This window comes from Sinohyriopsis cumingii, chromosome 15 (assembly GCF_028554795.1).
Source record: "Sinohyriopsis cumingii isolate HCF-2022 chromosome 15, ASM2855479v2, whole genome shotgun sequence".
In the NCBI taxonomy this organism is placed as follows: Eukaryota; Metazoa; Mollusca; class Bivalvia; order Unionida; family Unionidae; genus Sinohyriopsis; species Sinohyriopsis cumingii.
This window is the reverse complement of record NC_142975.1, coordinates 126,462,268-126,480,417: the sequence shown is the minus strand read 5'-3', so window position 1 is coordinate 126,480,417 and position 18,150 is coordinate 126,462,268. Positions and strand designations below refer to the sequence as shown.

The 18,150-nt window shown below is 35.6% G+C and overlaps 1 protein-coding gene across 3 annotated transcripts in view; it reads right to left on the bottom strand.

The window, feature by feature from the left end:
* Positions 1 to 6,929, bottom strand: part of LOC149782709 (low-density lipoprotein receptor-related protein 6-like) — a 49,611-nt gene extending 42,682 nt beyond the window's left edge. For all 3 annotated transcript variants that reach the window (XR_016414426.1, XR_016414427.1, XM_089934211.1), the window contains exons 1-3: positions 6,792 to 6,929; positions 5,414 to 5,867; positions 3,673 to 3,746 (exon numbers count right to left, since the gene is read on the bottom strand). Coding sequence is in view for 1 of the 3 variants with exons in the window: in XM_089934211.1 (XP_089790337.1) it covers positions 3,673 to 3,746; positions 5,414 to 5,867; positions 6,792 to 6,876 (613 nt within the window). In the remaining 2 variants the exon portion in view is untranslated. The remainder of the gene's footprint in view (positions 1 to 3,672; positions 3,747 to 5,413; positions 5,868 to 6,791) is intronic.
* Between the last annotated feature and the right edge of the window lie 11,221 nt (positions 6,930 to 18,150).

The window sequence follows — 18,150 nt, the reverse complement described above, 5'->3', positions numbered from 1 at the left end:
CAAGACCGCCAGGGTAAATTGAAATCCGGTAATGTGTCACTGAATGATGTTTTAACACGACAGCGTGATGCCGCCGAGGACACTATCGCGTTATATACCGGCGACGGACGACTCAAACCGGGTGAACATATATCGGCGGTAACATTAGTCAAAGACGGTTTTATAAGGTTGGATAGATCGGTGACCGAACTTGACGCGCAGGTGAAAAAATCTGTCACCGAGGTGAAAAAATCTATCACCGATATACAACTCACTACCGCTAGTTTTTTCGGGACCCCGGCGGTAACCGAACCAAATCTTGCAGCAATAATGGGTGCTATTTTGGATTTTGCAACGCTGTCGGGCCAATTTGTCTCGTTACGGAAAAATGTTAACAGGATCGATGACAACTTTGATAAATTCTTTGGTAAAAAAAATACCAGACCGGATGAGATTACAACAACTATAAATGATATCACTGCGTATGGACAGGAAATAAAAACAATCAAACTTGATGTTGCAGAGAACAGAAATGGTGTAGTAGTACATGAGCGGGAAATAGAAATAATCGGCGCTAATGTTGCAAGGATCATAAATAATGTAGACTCGCATGGACGGAAAATAGAAACAATCAAAACTGATGTTACAACGATCATAAATAATATGGACACGCATACACAAGAAATAGGAATAATCAAAACTGATATTGAAGCGAACAAAAAGAGTGTAGACGCGCATACACAGGAAATAGGAACAATCAAAACTGATGTTGAAGCGAACAAAAAGGGTGTGGACGCGCATACACAGGAAATAGGAACAATCAAAACCGATATTGAAGCGAACAAAAAAAATGTAGACACGTATTGGCGGGGAATAGGATTAATCAAAACTGATGTTGCAGCGAACAAAAAAGGTATAGACGTGCATACATATGAAATAGGAACAATCAAACTTGATGTTGCAGCGAACAAAAAAAGTATGACCGAGAATACACGGGAAATAGAAACAATCAAAACTAATGTTGCAACGAACAAGAATAATATAGACGCGAATTTGCGGAGAATAGAAATAATCAAAACTGATGTTGAAGCGATTAAAGACGGACTACCGAGAATAACAGAGCAACTCGAAACTAATATTGAAGCGAACAAAAAAAATGTAGACGCGTATGGAGGGGAAATAAAAACAATCAAAACTGATGTTGAAGCGATTAAGGACAGACTACCTAGAATGACAGAGCAACTCGAAAAAATGAAAACACCTCATGGGATCATCGGCAGTGGCGTATACACGGTTCAATACGGATCATTCGATTGGACTCCTACGCGTAATGCAATAGATGTCACCGCAATTGTTAAGGGTATTTATCGATTGACATTGATTTCGGCGATGCAGTTCAGTATATCATCGCCGAGTTCATCCGGGTTTAACAATACAATATCAACAATCATCGACAAGGATACAATCGAACGGTTTATAATTAAAGCCGTTGATAGAAATCTAGCCGGGGCAAACATTACATGGTATGTGGAATTTGTAGCGAATCTAAGTAATTAAAAACACTAGTTCTTTTAAAATAAAAATGACCACCAAGGAAATTGAATCAGAGGTATCACCGACGTCACATCAATATCGATTCGATACCGCAAAAGAATTCTCCGCGAACTTGAAAACGCTTTCCGAACAATACCGTGCAAAAATAAAAAAATACCGCCGAAAAATAACCGCCATCGACGCGGTCGTGTACTCGGTGTCGGGTATAGTGGCCGGTACCGGTGTTATTTTATCCACGGTGACCACGATAGCCCCGATCGCTGTTCCAATCGCTGTCTCCGCGATGACAACAGTTGCTGGAGTCGCCAACGCAATCACTAGGAAGATATCATCGTGTTTTCAGAAAAAACTCAACGAGTATACAGTAAAACATCAAATAGTATCCGACGCATACTCGAAATTATCCGGGTTGATCTCGTTATCGATTGATAATTTGTTCGTATCCGATGTTGAATTCTCCACGATGGTCCAGTTATATAGCTCCGCGATGTCAAAAATCGAGGATTTTCAACTGGAAGCCGAAACCACCTGGTTGTTGAAATTAGACACTAAAGACAACAAATAATAATAATGTCGCTGAACCCCGAAGGGTTTCAATTACTTCAGCGGATCGCGGAGAACACCACTCCGGTACAAACAAATATGATATCAATAACGTCAACGAAACCCGAATTCAGTGTGAACTTCCCGTCGCCGGTTCCAGTGAAGGAAATAGCGCTGGCAAAATTGCGAGTATATCACAGTTGGCCTAATATTCGAGCGGACGCATTTAACGGACAACAACCTAATAACTCGCTGGTTTTTGCACGGAAAAATAAACCCGATGGGACCCCAGACTGGGAGGAGGTTACAATACCAACTGGGTCATACCAAATAGAGCAAATCAATAAAGAATTTCAACGCAGAATAAAATCGATCACAGGAAAGGAATCAAAAATCGCTATTACGGTTCATGAACCGACGTTATCATCGACGATTGAAATAAGCACACCGGGGTATATGGTTGATATTTATAACAGTTCAATAAGAACCATACTAGGATGGCCTAAGAATCCACCCGCGGATTTGCACACAAATGTGCAATCGTATCATGAGATTAATCCCAGTTATCTGAATGATTTGTCTATTATAAGAAACACGTTATTACCCAGCGAGTTTATATTTCAAGACAGGAATACCATGCAATGGTTTTTTCCGTATAAGAAAACTCCTGAATTGTCAGCCAAGGTCACAGTTCGTTTAGATGATATCACTGGTGCGTTTGCCGAGATTAATCGTAATTACCAATCACAACTAGAACAGCTACGGAAAACAAAAGCACGAAAACACGTTGAGGTGTTAAATCAACTTATATCAGACATGGAATATATTAATGAGCGAATCGTTAAGACAATATCCGATAGCAGCGATGATAATAAACAAAAATTCCTAACCGGGTATAATATCACAGAAGCCGATTTACCCGATTTCAAGTTTCCAGGATACAACGCACCTGAACTAAGAAAGTCTCTTAATGATTTTCTCAGTCCATCAACTTATATCCTCAGACACGATAACGGGGATGATGGTATGCATATTGCTCCATACAACGTAAATATCGCATCGGTGATAGCAATCAATCTAGTGTGTGATGTTATCGAAGGGAGTTACCAGGTAGATACCAATCAATCAAATCAAGCTCAACAGGGATATATCCTTTATTCATTTTCACCAACAGCCCCTCCGGGATTTTTAATCGTTGAGAATCCGATTAATCCGGTCTATATGCGATGCCATGATCGGTTTTTAACGAGAATTAATTTTAAACTCACCGATCAGTCAAATAACCTAATTGATCTACAGGAGGAGGAGTTAGTGATCACTCTGTTTGTAAGATCATTGTAAATAACTTCTTAGCAGCAGAGGGGGCAATGACATCGACGCGGTCGTCGACGTGCTTACCGGACGCTGACGACGCTGGGAATCGGCGCGCAGAAGGTGTTAATTAAACCAAATGACGACGCGACGATCCCCCAACGACGTCGTCGTTTTTTTTTTACCAGGCGCTGACGACACTAGATCGTTGAGTGCAGAAAGTAATAATTAAGCAAAATAACGATTGGACAAAATGTCCGATTCGCCCCCTCTGCTGCTCGAGTACCGATCTGTTACGGCCAAATAAATCTGACTTCTCAATCTTTGTTGAATTTCCGATGTCACTCCAAAAGAGTAGTCTGCAAAACATGAATAAAATAGTATAAACACGATTATTCCTTCAATGACTTTCGCCAATAAAAGGTTATATAAAAAGAATACATTTGACACGAGGCAAAGGTGTTGCTCGTGAAGACAGAACTAACTTATCTATAATAAAGGTACTGTAAAAGAACATCGATGGTGATGAGGAACTTAGATAAGAAAGAACCATATACTGCCTATTTATAACCATCAATAAATTTGCACTCATTTTCAGTCATCTATGGTTGTTTATTTTCGTCTGTAACACCTTTAGATAATATATTTGCGGGAATACTAGTCGCTCACATTTCAACTGGATGCCTTCTGAAGAAGATACAAAAGATCATACTTTATTTTGGATTTTATTTGTTTTGTTTATATATTAATGGGTAAAAAAACCTGAAAGAATCATGTTGATATTTATATGAATTAAGTTATAATCAACCCCATATTTGTATATTTTGTAAACTATTAAGAAACATAACTTAATTATATCTAGGTAGCGTCCCCACAATGATTGTATCCAGTTAAGATAGCTGAACAATTAAACTAGACCACATTAGACAAGGGCAAGTATCGCTGTGAGTATGATGTTGAAGTGCAGTCGAGGCCATTTCTAGCATTTTTACTACATCGGGCAGACACAGAGGAAAATAAACATTTGTTTCAACTCGCAATTAAAAATTTGGCACATGCGTCAATTGACAATATCTCATAAATAGGACAAACATATGAAATTGAGAAACATGTGAGCAATCATCGGGTCAATGAAAAGAAAGCCTGTAATATATGCATAATCTCTACAAAACACGTGTTTCACATGTATAAATATTCATAGCCTTTCTGTAATAGAGGAAGTGGTAGAACAGACTGGCCATTCTTTAATGTATATTAAAATTGCTGACATGCATCCAGGAGAGGAGAAATGTTCCTTTCATTAAGCATTTGAACGGAACATGAATCAGATAACTGATAGGGCAAATATGAGTTCGTATTCTTTAAACTGTCAGCATCTGAAAACAATAGTAAGAGAATACTTTATAAAGAATTAGGTTATCACCAAATGACAACAAAGATGAGAAAGCTGCAAGCATAGTATGTGTCAATTAGGCGACAAAGGTGGTCGAATGAGAGCTGACACTCAAGAAAGGTGAGCAATATTTCATTTATCATGTTCTTTGGGACTCTGTTTTGAATATTGGCTCCTTAAACATCTTCTTATTCTCGCATATAAAAACCTAGTGGCGATTTGACTGAATTCGAATTGTACAAAACTTTTCATATCTCTCAAAATTATCATGCCGAAGAATGAAATACACACTGCTGACGTTAATAGACTGAGAGAAAGTACACAAAGAAGAAACAATCAATGCAAACTATGTAAAATGCAACCAGAAATAAACATCAAGAAACAACTTTGTACGTAGATCATTGAAATTATGAAACAGATTACCAGAGTTTGAAATCTCAGACAATCAAACCACACATTCAACTTTACTAAGCCATTTCCAATATATTCAAGATTTAATGTCGGTATGGAAGAGTAGCTGAAGATAGAGGTAGTATAGTCTGCTTTCAGAAGAGTGATTTAGGTAATGTAGATGAATAACATTTGAAGGTGGTTTGCACGCTTCTACATGTATATGACATCATGATCGGTTACTTAGACACAGGGTCCACCGTTATTGCCCGTGGATTGCTGAGTCCTTTGTCGATTATTATTTTGTACATAGTCGGATCACTGCTGTTCATGTGCCGCATTCCTATCCAACGAAAGTGTTGGTCCGTCCAGTAAAGGTTGTGATTCACCCAATCAGCCGCAAGTTTAACATAGTCACCAGTTACGCGTTCTTGTATTACTGACCAGCCTGATGCAGACTTTTCCAGCGAGAAGTTTTCACCAATATATATGCACCTGCACATAGATTCGTAAGCGTATATGCATTTTGCTGTGGAATCGATGGCTAAGCTTACGAAATACAAGCTGGAATTACTGACGTCAAACCATGTCTTATTTCTAGATGTTATGTTTCCTTTCTCTGTCATGGGTAATGTAAAGTAGGTGAAGTGCTTGTATGTTGTGCCCGAGGGAAGAACGGATAAGACCAGTCCATTTTCTGAAAAGAGTAGAAGTAATGGATTCGAACTTGTGGTAAATAGTACCGTAAATCCCTATATGATACCAGTATACGATAGAACGACACTTACCATTTAAATGAAACCTATGCCAGCATTATTCCTTATCCAATGCGTTTCGTTGCAACGTGTTACTGAAGATGTCAATAACGAGGTATACAATGCATCCATTTAGTTTCTGTCAGAAAATTACTGTGCACGAAACCAAGTCAAGAGGTTTTTATTTGTAATCTTATGCACAAATAATGGATGACGAAAAGCGTATATCAATATAATTACTTCAACCTAGAGAAAACAGAGATCCGCAAAGCTAGCCAATATAATAAAAAACAAAAGTGTCTTCTCATCATTCAAGGAAAACAGACATTCGTTTTGTATGGGGGGGTCATTGCATTCACATATTATAGCATTCATTATGTCTAGGCAATACAGTTGCTGAAATGCCGATTTGAAACAGACATACAATACATCCAAATTACAAAATTCATATATGACGGTCAACTATACATAACGAATAAAACAAACAATAAATCAGTACAAGTAAATGTGTATAAAATAAGTACCACAGTTCGGTATAGTACAACGGATGTCTTATATTTGCTTTAGAAATGTAATTAACTGCGTAGTTGAATCATTACTCCTAAGTACTCCTTCGCAATTTGTGAATTTCAGTGAATACATGACAATATTTTCTCCGCGCAGGCAATTTAAATGTCATATTGACTTTCAACCAGCTGCCGAAATGCATTCAACCTTCAACTAAAGCAGATGTTAAAATTAAATGTAAATAGTATACTGATGTGCTAAATATAAAGTTATATGTGCAAATGCATAAAGTTTTGACTGTTAGCGTATACCTTGTTTATATACAATGCGATTAATACTGATTTAACATCCGTACTTACCTGCAACTGTTTGGGACGATAATCTAAGCAGGAGCTCTAATGTTGCAAATATAGCACAAAATGAAGTGATTGATTTCTGTTCCATCTCAAGGAATTGTTTCTAACGAAATACTGAATGAACGTAAGGTATATTGACCAAAGGGGGGGGGGGACTATTCATGGCCAGGTATGTTTGGTATGCATATACACTTCTGAACAAAAGTTAGTTATATTTCAAAAATTGCAGCTGATGAGCTACATCTGTTTATTTCAAGCTTAAATGGATAATTAATAGTTTAATTATTGTTCAATTCAATCATTTGTAACTACGAAAGGTTGAAATTGTGTATTGTAATTGCTTTAAGACATATTGGCAAATGTTCAAATTTGACCTAAATGTGTGCAATACCGTTTGAGTTAGCCAATAGTTGTAATTTCATTTTATTATTGTCCATTTTTTGCTGCCTCGTTTCTTTTCAAAATATCAAGTATGTGTTGTGTACAGCTGCTAGTCTCGGCTCTATATGTTGAAGATACATAGATAATAAGATGCTAAGAAGGGTTGATTGCCATGGTAACCCTATTAATCGCACTGGACACGTGAGATCTCGCCATCAATATTATTATTTTTGGAAGGTTGAAAGACTTTGAGTACTGTCAAGTTCTTGCACTTTCGGAATTGTTAATGTACACTCTTGTTCAGATAATTTATATTAAATCGAATGTATTTAGTTTGGCAACACTAGAAAAAAAATGTCAGTACCCATTGTTTTTAGAAACTAGTGTGTGCTCTCTTGCTTTAACAAGTCGTTTGTAAAATCGTTTTTATCCATTTCTTACTCTCAAACCAATGTTGTCTTCTCTTCTTAAAAAAGTGAAGTTGTACTCAAGATGTGGAATTAATACATCCGAGGATAGATATTCAGGCTTGGCAAAATATTGTATTATATTGCACTACACACTCGCACTGTGGCTAGAGATATTAATTGTGAAGAAACCACAAGGAAATATCCACTCAGAAATAGCGTCTGTTTTGAATACGGGACAAATTTATCGCAACCTGTAGCCGGGTGTATAATTGAATTGATTGAATCACTTCATATCCCATAATACCTTTACCCAGTTAAGTTAGGAGTATACGTTCAGTACTCAAAAGAGATCATATGTCACAGTTTTAAGAACGCCACGTATAATGTATTTTCTGAAAAAGGTTATGTGCTAACCGCATGTATAACTACTAGACAGTTATACAATGAAAACATTGACAATGCTATACACATGATAAAGTACACATTTATGTGCAATGTACTAATTTGTTATCGTATACGGTCACACGTTATATGCATCTGGGGACCTAAAGGAATGTGGAAAGAAATATGGTTAATTGTTTTTGTGAATAGACTTTATCATATATTCAGACTTGAATATATTCCTATGTTATAATAATTAAAATGTCAGTAGTTCCTCCAAAATAAGCAAAGTCTTGATTAAGGCACCCTCCATTTTCATTGAAAATAAAAATCATGATTTGTAATTTGCTGAGCAGTTTGATAACAGTCTTAAAAAAATAGGGACAAAACAGTAGGGAAGATAAGTCAAACTTAGAAAACGGGAACGTTATTACCAACAACGGTTAAAAGGCTTGGCAATCTTTAGGTCAGGTGTATGGGTTGAATACCTGAGCTGGTCATTGTTATATTCATTCGCATGACATACTTATATTCAAAATTACCTAAGTCAGATAACACTCATTGTAATGCAGCCATGCGTTTTGAGCATACAGATTTGAAATTGTAAACGATCACATTTCTGTATAGTTAGATGATGTATGCTTACCTAGAGGTATTTGGACATATATTCAACCGGTTGTGCTCGCTAGATATAAAGGTTTGTTCAACAAAAATAAGTTCGTCTGTGATAAGAAATGAAATGTAATACCTTTAGTTCCTTTAATATAGGGAAATATTTCGGTTAATTCACCCTCAATTTTCGTTTAGATATAAATTGATGAGACGTACTTTTCTCATCATATTGGCAAGAGAAGTTTGAGGTATCAAGTAAGGCAGCAGAGGAAAAAGTAAAAGTTAGAGAGACTCAATTAATTCAGTAATATCAGATTAAAAGCAGTTATTGCCTAAAATGACTCGAGTATTGAAAACACGAGGATAAATAAATGGTAACATATGGTCGTAAAGTGTTAGATTTTGTTACTGCTGGAAAGTTAAATACGACATTGTGTTGTAGATATCAGTACGTAGATGGTGATAATGCAAAATTCGCGACCCAGAATGAATATATAAAGGTCTTTGTATAGGATAATCAACCAGAAGCATACACAGAGTTCGAAACAATTCATGCAAAGTAGCAGCGAAAACTAGATAATTTAGATAGGGTGTATCACCTTTCTAAGTCTCCTAAATCTTTATCTCTTAGATGACGCCCACTTCGTGCATGTTTGTGTGTTATTATATAATTGGTTGTAATAAAACAATTTGTCCAGTATGAAAATCGAAAAAGAATCGCTGTTAAGGCACCATAGTATTGCATGCACGTACGAACTGAACTCTAATACCATCTCAACGAAGCTCACATCGCCTGCAAAGATGGAACTTAGTCGTAAACAACAGCCTTGTTCAACGATATTCGTATTGAACAAAAATAAAGAACAAAAAGAAAAAAGCTATAGAGTATATTCGACCCACTGAAATATTTACGTATTTCAAATTGCTGCTAATTGCTGCCAACTGTCTTGCCATTCTGTACAATATGGTTATTGACTTGCACTAATAAACTATACACATGAAGTATTGCCGATTACAATTGATTCTTTTCACCCATACAATATAAAATCGTAAAAGATATTTATATTTACAGTTAATTCATACACATTCAAAGCAGAAAAATAAAACTCAATAATATATGTTGTTCATTTCAGCAGTGTGCTACTTTCATCATTTATCGCTATCTATTCTTTTAAAAGATATTTAGTTTTAAATTTAATATGGATTTGTGACCATGTCAATAATTCTGTGAATCATGTATCGTGTGTTTTACTATTGAACCGGATAGGTCGATTCATCACTTTTCAGAGAGCAAACAAATATCGCTGATGTGCTTGTGCGTAAGTCACCATATTATTCAAATAATATAAATATTCAAACAGAAAGGGCACCTTTACTTAATGAATAATGCGATCATGTAATTAACGCATAATCGTGAGTTTTATAAGATATTACGTTCTACTAATAATTAGTTGGTTTCTCGTAACTGCAAAAGATAAATCATATCATTAGATAGCTCTTTATGTACAATAAAGGCATAACAGATTTACGCCATAAACAAGTACATAATTTAAACAGAGTCAATACGAGACCTCGTAAGAGTTAAACCAAGTTCAATTATGCTGACGACTACTCTATATATAACACATAGTAAGTCTGCACTAAATTTGGGCTCACAGGTAAAGTCTCTTTTGTCTTGTTATAGTCTAGAAGAAGAGACTGTTATTTTTGCCCTGACGGGCACGCAAATATTACATACTTTGAAAACAGTTTGATCACTTTGAAAGACACATTGAGTTATAGTATTATTCAATTGCTGAGACTATTTCCCTTTGCTTTGATGCAGGGAAAGTATATGTATGCATGGGAAAATGAATACCCTAAAGGGATAAATCAGGCAACCCTCCATTTGTCTCAAACTATATGAAAGATGTCAAATGTCAGGCACTTTAAAGTAGTAAAGACAGTATTCTAAAATGTACTTAACAACACGTTACATCAAAACTGAATTCAGATCATAGTATTAATCAACAAAGTAAAATAGGATAACCTATTAAGAATAGAACCAGGTGTGTTTATATCCATTATTTTGGTTAAAACTCAAAACCTGGGAAATGAAGCTCATCTAAAATTCTTAGGAGTTAAGAAGCATGGTTCAATATCCAACAAATACTTTACAAGATGATACGCACTATGCACTGTTAAGCTCCAAATATTTTGTGCAAAATTATAACCTCCATCTTATTTTGATTGGATACGCGTATGCCATTTTCTTGCTAACTGATCACACAATTTACATCTATCATTAGTCATGATGGTCATCATCATGATCATCAGCATCATCATCGTCATCATCATCATCTCTAATGGTAATGTATCTTCTTCGATCAAAGGAAATTTATAATAAGCTGTCCTAACTGAACTAAAGATGTATAATTTTATGTAGTGCTTTTCTTAGGTTTGTATTTTGAGAAATGTTTAACATACGTGTTCTAAATACGAATGGTGTGTGTCAACGTATATATAGACAGGACATTAGCTTGAAAGGAGTGTATAATGGATCCATTTCAAATAGTATTTTCACGACAGGAGATACATACGTCCTCGGGCTGCAGCATTGATCACCTTCCCTGCAGCAGCATATCATCTCGACTAAGCGCACATCCCTATTAAAGGATGGAATCGCTTCCATATATTTATGCTTATGCGTGCTCAGTATTCCAATCATTTCTGGAGATATCAGCATATGTGGGATCACTTGGGGTTGTTTGCATACCAGTTAGGTGTAATAATCTGCAATCTCCAAGTTATATTTTGAGACGTAACGCGGCATTGTATCTCAATGTATTGCGTGCCGGTGGCTTATTCCAAATGGGGATTGAAGTTCAGATTTACCGCATTGAGTTACCGAATTAAATCATGCGGTCAATCACTGTTTCAGAAGATGGTTCTTATTTCATAACTGTTATAATAAACACATTGGCGCTATACTACCTCAGCATTCTCCCCTTTTCTTTAAGTTCTGCATTATTTATTTAGCACCATGTAAACTATCTAGTAAGGACCAGATGATGTAGAAGTGATTGCTGTTTATCTTTTATATTTTTTAAAAACAAATTATGCCTAACTCGGTTTGTGCAGTGTAGGTTGATACATTAGTATTTTTCGACCGATGTCCAGTTATATTGCACAAATATCTATAATCCGATGGTTATCAAATTTTCCATACAGAAATTACAGTTGTGTTTGGTAATGTTAATAGCAAAACATTCATAAATATTCCTGAAACACCCCATGAAATGACTTCTTTACTTATTTACATTTTACTTCGTTTCATCACTTCTGTCACAGCATGAGGGTCTGTGAATATTAATCTTCCGAAATATGTTTGAATTTGATTGTATGAGAACTATTGCAGTCGTGGTGTTAGTGTGTGAGAAGGCACTTCCCTCAAAACAAGAGTGTGGTTCAAATTAAGAGAAAAAGACAATTTCCCAGAATTGCAAACTGATCAGGTTGGATATGTGAATAAATGCATACTTAAACAGTTGGTATAAGATATTAATTCTCACACATATCAATACCTATATAAACCAACACTGAAATATTATTTCACACACATGTTAATACCTATATAGATCAACACTGACATATTAATTCACAAATTAATCGTAATGTTGATAGCAAAATCCTTTAAGAAAACACATTCATTATGATTTTTCTTTAATCCTCGAATATTGTGTGTGTACATTAGATTTAGTTACCGTTCCAAGTTTCCTTGATTCATTGATTCACTCACTGATTCATTGATTCATTCATTGGTTCATTGACTGAAAGATTGATTGATTGATTTGTTGATTCATTGATTCATTGATTCATTCATTGATTCATTCATATTTTTACATGCTGATAATTTCTTACTTGCATTTTACCTCCTGAATTATTAATATACCTGCTAATTTAAATTAATATAGAGTATCATACATAATTGTTCACTTCAATAATTACCCCAATAATTTCTATCCATTGCGACCGTTGGTGAGCAACGGAAGAAAGTATTCGACTAGTTTCGTAAATGGCATTTCAGGGTGAAACTATTGATTGTATTTAAACATACTGCAGAATAATGTGGTGAAATCCCTTTGAACTACATTATGATCCCTCGGTCGTTATGCCTTTCTATGGCATATGTATTCATTGGTGATGTCATGCAATGACATTACACGTGATATATTAGTTCAATAACACAATAAATCAATATTTTGGTCGCCTAAATGCTATGTCACAAGACTGATTGGCTTATTTTGTTCTTCTGGATGTGTATTGAATACGTAATGCTTGTTTCCGTTGTCACGTTAAATGAGCTGAGTGGGCAGAAATGCAAAACTGAAAATAAACATTAAAATAACTTGTCTCAGGATAACAGGCAGGTATAATCGTGAGAAAAAAATTGTTACGACCAATATTGTTTTCTTTGAATAAGGGATATAAAACAATTCAACAGTCAGTTTGTTTACTGATATGTTCATGACTGTACAATAATGATGCTTAGTAATGGAATTCACAGATCTGCTATTTAAGTTAAGAAATTCGAGTAAGAATCTGCCAGGTCTTTCAAATAGGTTATATTACCTTTCTACGTTGATTAACTAATAGAAAAGAAATGTTCGAATTGTGGTTCGCGGACCATTGTTTTTCTGTGAGCTTCGTTCAGGAGGTGGTCCTAGGAAAAGATGCGCAAGAATTGAGAACCTAAACATCACCTAAATAAAACAGGCTAATCCTTCCCGATAGAAGGAAAGACTACTGATACTAAAATATGTGTGTTGTGTTTTTATTTGTAGAACAAAAGAAGTTAATTATTATTATATTTTTTATGTAGCTTTTTTATCCAAAGCGCATTAGAATACTTCGCTTAGGATACAATTAATATTGCGAAAGGTCATTACGTGGTCTTCCAAGACCTCAGCGGTAACTACAGTGGTCCACTGATACCCTCAGCAATGTTCATGTGGTCCGTGAAGACGCGTTTGAGAACAACTGTACTAGAGCAAAGATGACCTCCATTTGCTATAGCAGGATATTATTTCCAGGCTAAGGCACAGCCAATCGATTGATTTACATAGCAAGAAGTGACATTATTATGAATAAATATGCTAGGTTAGTTTTGGTCAGTATTTGAAATTATTTGAGTAATGTAGAAAGAAGTTTGAATAAGTTTTCGGCATACAGGATTATAAACTAAGAATCAAACTGGACACATAAGATGATTCTGAGGTGATTGTATAACAGAAGATGTGAGATTCGTTCAACGATATCTACTGAATCACTATTTTAAACTTAGCATTCTTGACTTATCATTTTTCGTGAATTCTTATTATCAACTATTTATCTCACATCAAATACGTTTTTCCAGCTCATTTGCGGTTTAACATGGTTCTGTTCTATTTAGTGTTGCCTAAACAGTAACCATGAATATGCGTAAAAGCAGCTGTGGGCGTTTTGAATCAGCTTGACTTCATGGCCCAATACAGAGCCAATAAATAAACACATGCAAATTAAAATACTGGTCTATATTTTGTTGTTCGGCCTTTATTCGTCCACTTAATTATATAGTTGCTTAGAAAGAAACGGAGAACAAAGATAGACAATGTGATCTTTATTTGCTGAGTCATATATTGCATAATAATGAGAAAAAAAAAGAAATAAAGAAACTGTACATATTTTATATTCTTCTTGTTGTTAAATATCGCATTTTATACTATTATTATTCCGCATATAACTCCAATATATGCACTATATATGCAGCATAAACGTCTTCAGTTTCATTCATTTCACTGGTTTTATGAGACCTTATACAGTGTACAATAATTTACATTTAGGTGATATCCGTGTATTTACTTCATGTATTTACCTATATTGCTTTTTATGATATAATACAGCATTTTATGTCATTATTTGGTTTGTTTTCATTTAGGTAACTAGAAAGTCTAGTTAGGCTTTACTAATGATTATATCGGGCATTCGATTTCGAAATCTGTTCAACTGAATCCAAGTCCATAAGACAGAACGACAAATGTGCTTCCCCTATGTCATAATCAGCGAGTAGATTTCTCAAGTGTAATGTTCAGATTCATTCATTTTCTTTATTTGTTTATTAAACAGCTACCTTGTAGTACCTTCACAGGGCTATAGTGGAGATCAATAACCATAGTCATCGCATCTCAGTTCTAGTAAGCCACCTCTAGCCGTATATCCTTTCGACAATATGAAAAAACTTTTGCTGTCTACATACCGGGAACACGAATATACAATTCAGCCATTCTTAATTCTGGTATAACGCTATCACTGGATAAAGAAAATACAGATTTCGCACAATTGAAAAAGATGCGCTACTATAACGTGGATCACCATAAGAACAGAACGAATGGTAGAAGACTTTTGACAGTATTTGGAAGGTACAATGAGATAGAAAAGTTTTAAAATTAGCCTACATGCAATATATATTGTTAATAAATAAAACAATGTGCATGCACGGCTAGCATTTCATATTTACAAATGGGTGTAGCATTATTACATTTGTACATTTGTGAGAGAATCCTAATCCCAAGCTTTTACAACTCTGTTCATTATACCTAAAATAATGTAACTGTATTTTAAAAGTGTAGATGTTGTATATATAGGTAACTTTGTTAAATGGTTGAGTTTAACAGCATGATCGCAGGAACCTTAGACCATGACGCTGTCTAAAATTCATTACCATTGAATGTATATATTGATTAGCAAGCATTACATGTATAATTACACCCGAAAAGTGCCAAGAGACCAACTGTGTGTTAGTTATTTCATTATGGTGTAAAAATACATTTGTCTTATGAGATGTTGCAAAAAATCCATTGCATTCTCTCAAATATACATCAATAGGACTATTATTAAATAAGAAATAACACGACAAGGATTGTTTGAATGGAAATAGGTGCATACATTTTTTTGAAAGGCAGAATGTTGCATGCTAAATGGATTTTAAGAGTTACGATGACATCTAATTACATGGCAAACTGTTAATAAAATATCGAAAGTGTTTTTAAAATTTCTCGCTGGCGGATACGGAAATGTTCTCGTGTTGTAGACTTATGCAATACATTTTCAATTGTCTACACGCTAAAGCGTTATAACCCTCTATCAGCAAGATCGAAGATGTGACTTACACACTTCCAGTGAGAAAATGAACCTTTAAATCTATATCTGGATGCATATGGCGTCAGAAAAAAACGTGTCGTTTTCAGTGATCAAATCTTATAGCAAACATGAGTAGTTATACGCGATGGAACTGGGGGAGAAAATATATTTAAATAGGTGCCAGTAGTCTTTATGGACAAACCACTGTATATAGGGGGCCATATGTTTATCATGGCATCGACACTTTGGGGTCAATCGGTAACAACATTACAAGTAGCTGACCTCAATCGGGGTGACAAACTAACATTTCTGGTGTTGATTTCAATAGGTGCCACTTTAGGTAAGCATGGGAAATTCTATACTAAATATTTCCATAGCTTTAACATGGGGATTGGTTTATAAGGTCAAAAGTGTTTATGGAGATGGAACTGTTTATGGGGACAAAAATATTTCTAGGAACTGAAGTGTTTTTGTGGACACACTTTTTTATAGGGACAAGGAAAAATGTAATGTGGACCTTGCAATTGGTATAGGTCGTTTCTATGCTCAATGGCAACTTACGGAAAATGTAACATTAAAATTGTTAGATACGATCCGAACACACACCTTACAATCTAACACCCACATTTTCATGACTATCCAAGTACACCACGTTACAATCTGACAGCCACATTTTGACTACTTTCCAAACACCGTTAATAGTTAATGACCATCCTACAACCTATAAACACAATCCATAATCCTTTTTCCTATCACTGAATCGTGTGTGTTTGTGAGCGTGTGTGTGTGTATGTGTGTGTGTGTGTGTGTTTGTGCATCGTATACAAATTAAGACAAATCAACGGTGGATGGACAGACTGACAACCGCTCCGCTTTGTATGCATAAAACTCGGATGTCATGGAAAACATTCGCCAACGCGAACGTGAAAGAAAACGTAAGACCGATTTACATGTTAATATAAATTCATACAGTTTCAATAACACCAAAAAACAATACCATTACAATAATCAACATTTGTGACCATCCGAGGCAGATTCTCAAACACAAGATGCAAATACACAGTTATACAGTTTTAAACAGGAACGCATTTACAGGGTGGAAGACGTTGTGGAGTCAAACTTGACTTCCACGTTTCCAAGACACTGTCATTTTGCCATCAATGCACACTAAGTTCTCTAGATAAAACCAGAAGATAACCATAATCTTAACAAAGGCATCTTTCTACTTTATTATCGTTTCTAGATTGCTCACGATCAAAACTAGTCACTAAATGTTTTAAGGGATATCCAAGACTGTGTTCATGAAGATAATACACACAATATTTTACACACATAATGGAATTTGTTTCTTGTAATCTTACATTATTGAACTGAGTCGATACGGCATGTCTTCTAATAAAATCAACAATGCCGTCTTCCAATGGCGGTGATCCATAAGAATCAAACTAGTACACTCTGCGATCATTTAGAAAATAGACGGCTACCGAATGGTTTCTGGTTGATTATTGTCGTCGATGTTGATGGCATAGGTTTGAATGTCTTTTTGTTTGCGATGACAAAGTTAATCTTTAGTACACACAACAGGACTCAAAGAAGCAGTGTGCGAACTGTACGTCAAAAGCTAACGAAGTTCCTAGGCTTCACAGCAATGATGAGTCATTAATATACACCTGACATTTTGTTTGAAATTGTCTATCAAGTAAATGGTTATATACTGTGTCTCCGTACTCTGTTTCTAGAAAGCTTAAATGCGTTGGATCTCCAGAGAAGTGTGAATGGAGGGATGGAAAGGTAACTTCAGTCTTTATGTCACTTTTTCATCACTTTATCTTCTCAGATGAAACCCTTGGTGTCATCTAGGTACCAATTGTTCTTCTTGGATCATCTTGAATTATTTATTGTTTATAACCCAACAGCAAGCTTTTTGGATAAAAGTTTTAATTTGTTCTGCCAGCTCATTAGCAGAACAGGAAACTAGATGCCGTTCGTGCTCTCGCCATCTCAACATCATAACTGTTTCTTTCACTATTTCTTCTGGAGTTTTGTCTTCCTGTTGTGGTTCAAACCATCCCCGTCGCCCATCTACATGGGTTCTTCGTATTCCACAGCGTCTAATAATCTCTACACCACTCTCAATTTGTTGATTTCCAGAGTATTGTCAAATTCTGCACGACGTTCACGACAGAGCTGTGGCAAACTAAGTTCCACACGAAGTTGACCCAAATTTAAAGGGTGGAATTGTCCCTCGTTGCTGCCTTGATCAGAAGTAAAACCAAAGGTACACAAAGCACAGAACTGCGTCCTTGTTTGATTTTGTTTGGACAGTCCTTAAATCAAACCTAATGATCTTCATCCTCATCTGTAATCAAAGCTGTGTCGTGAAAATTCTAGAGCGTGTCAGGTTTCCACATGACGGAATC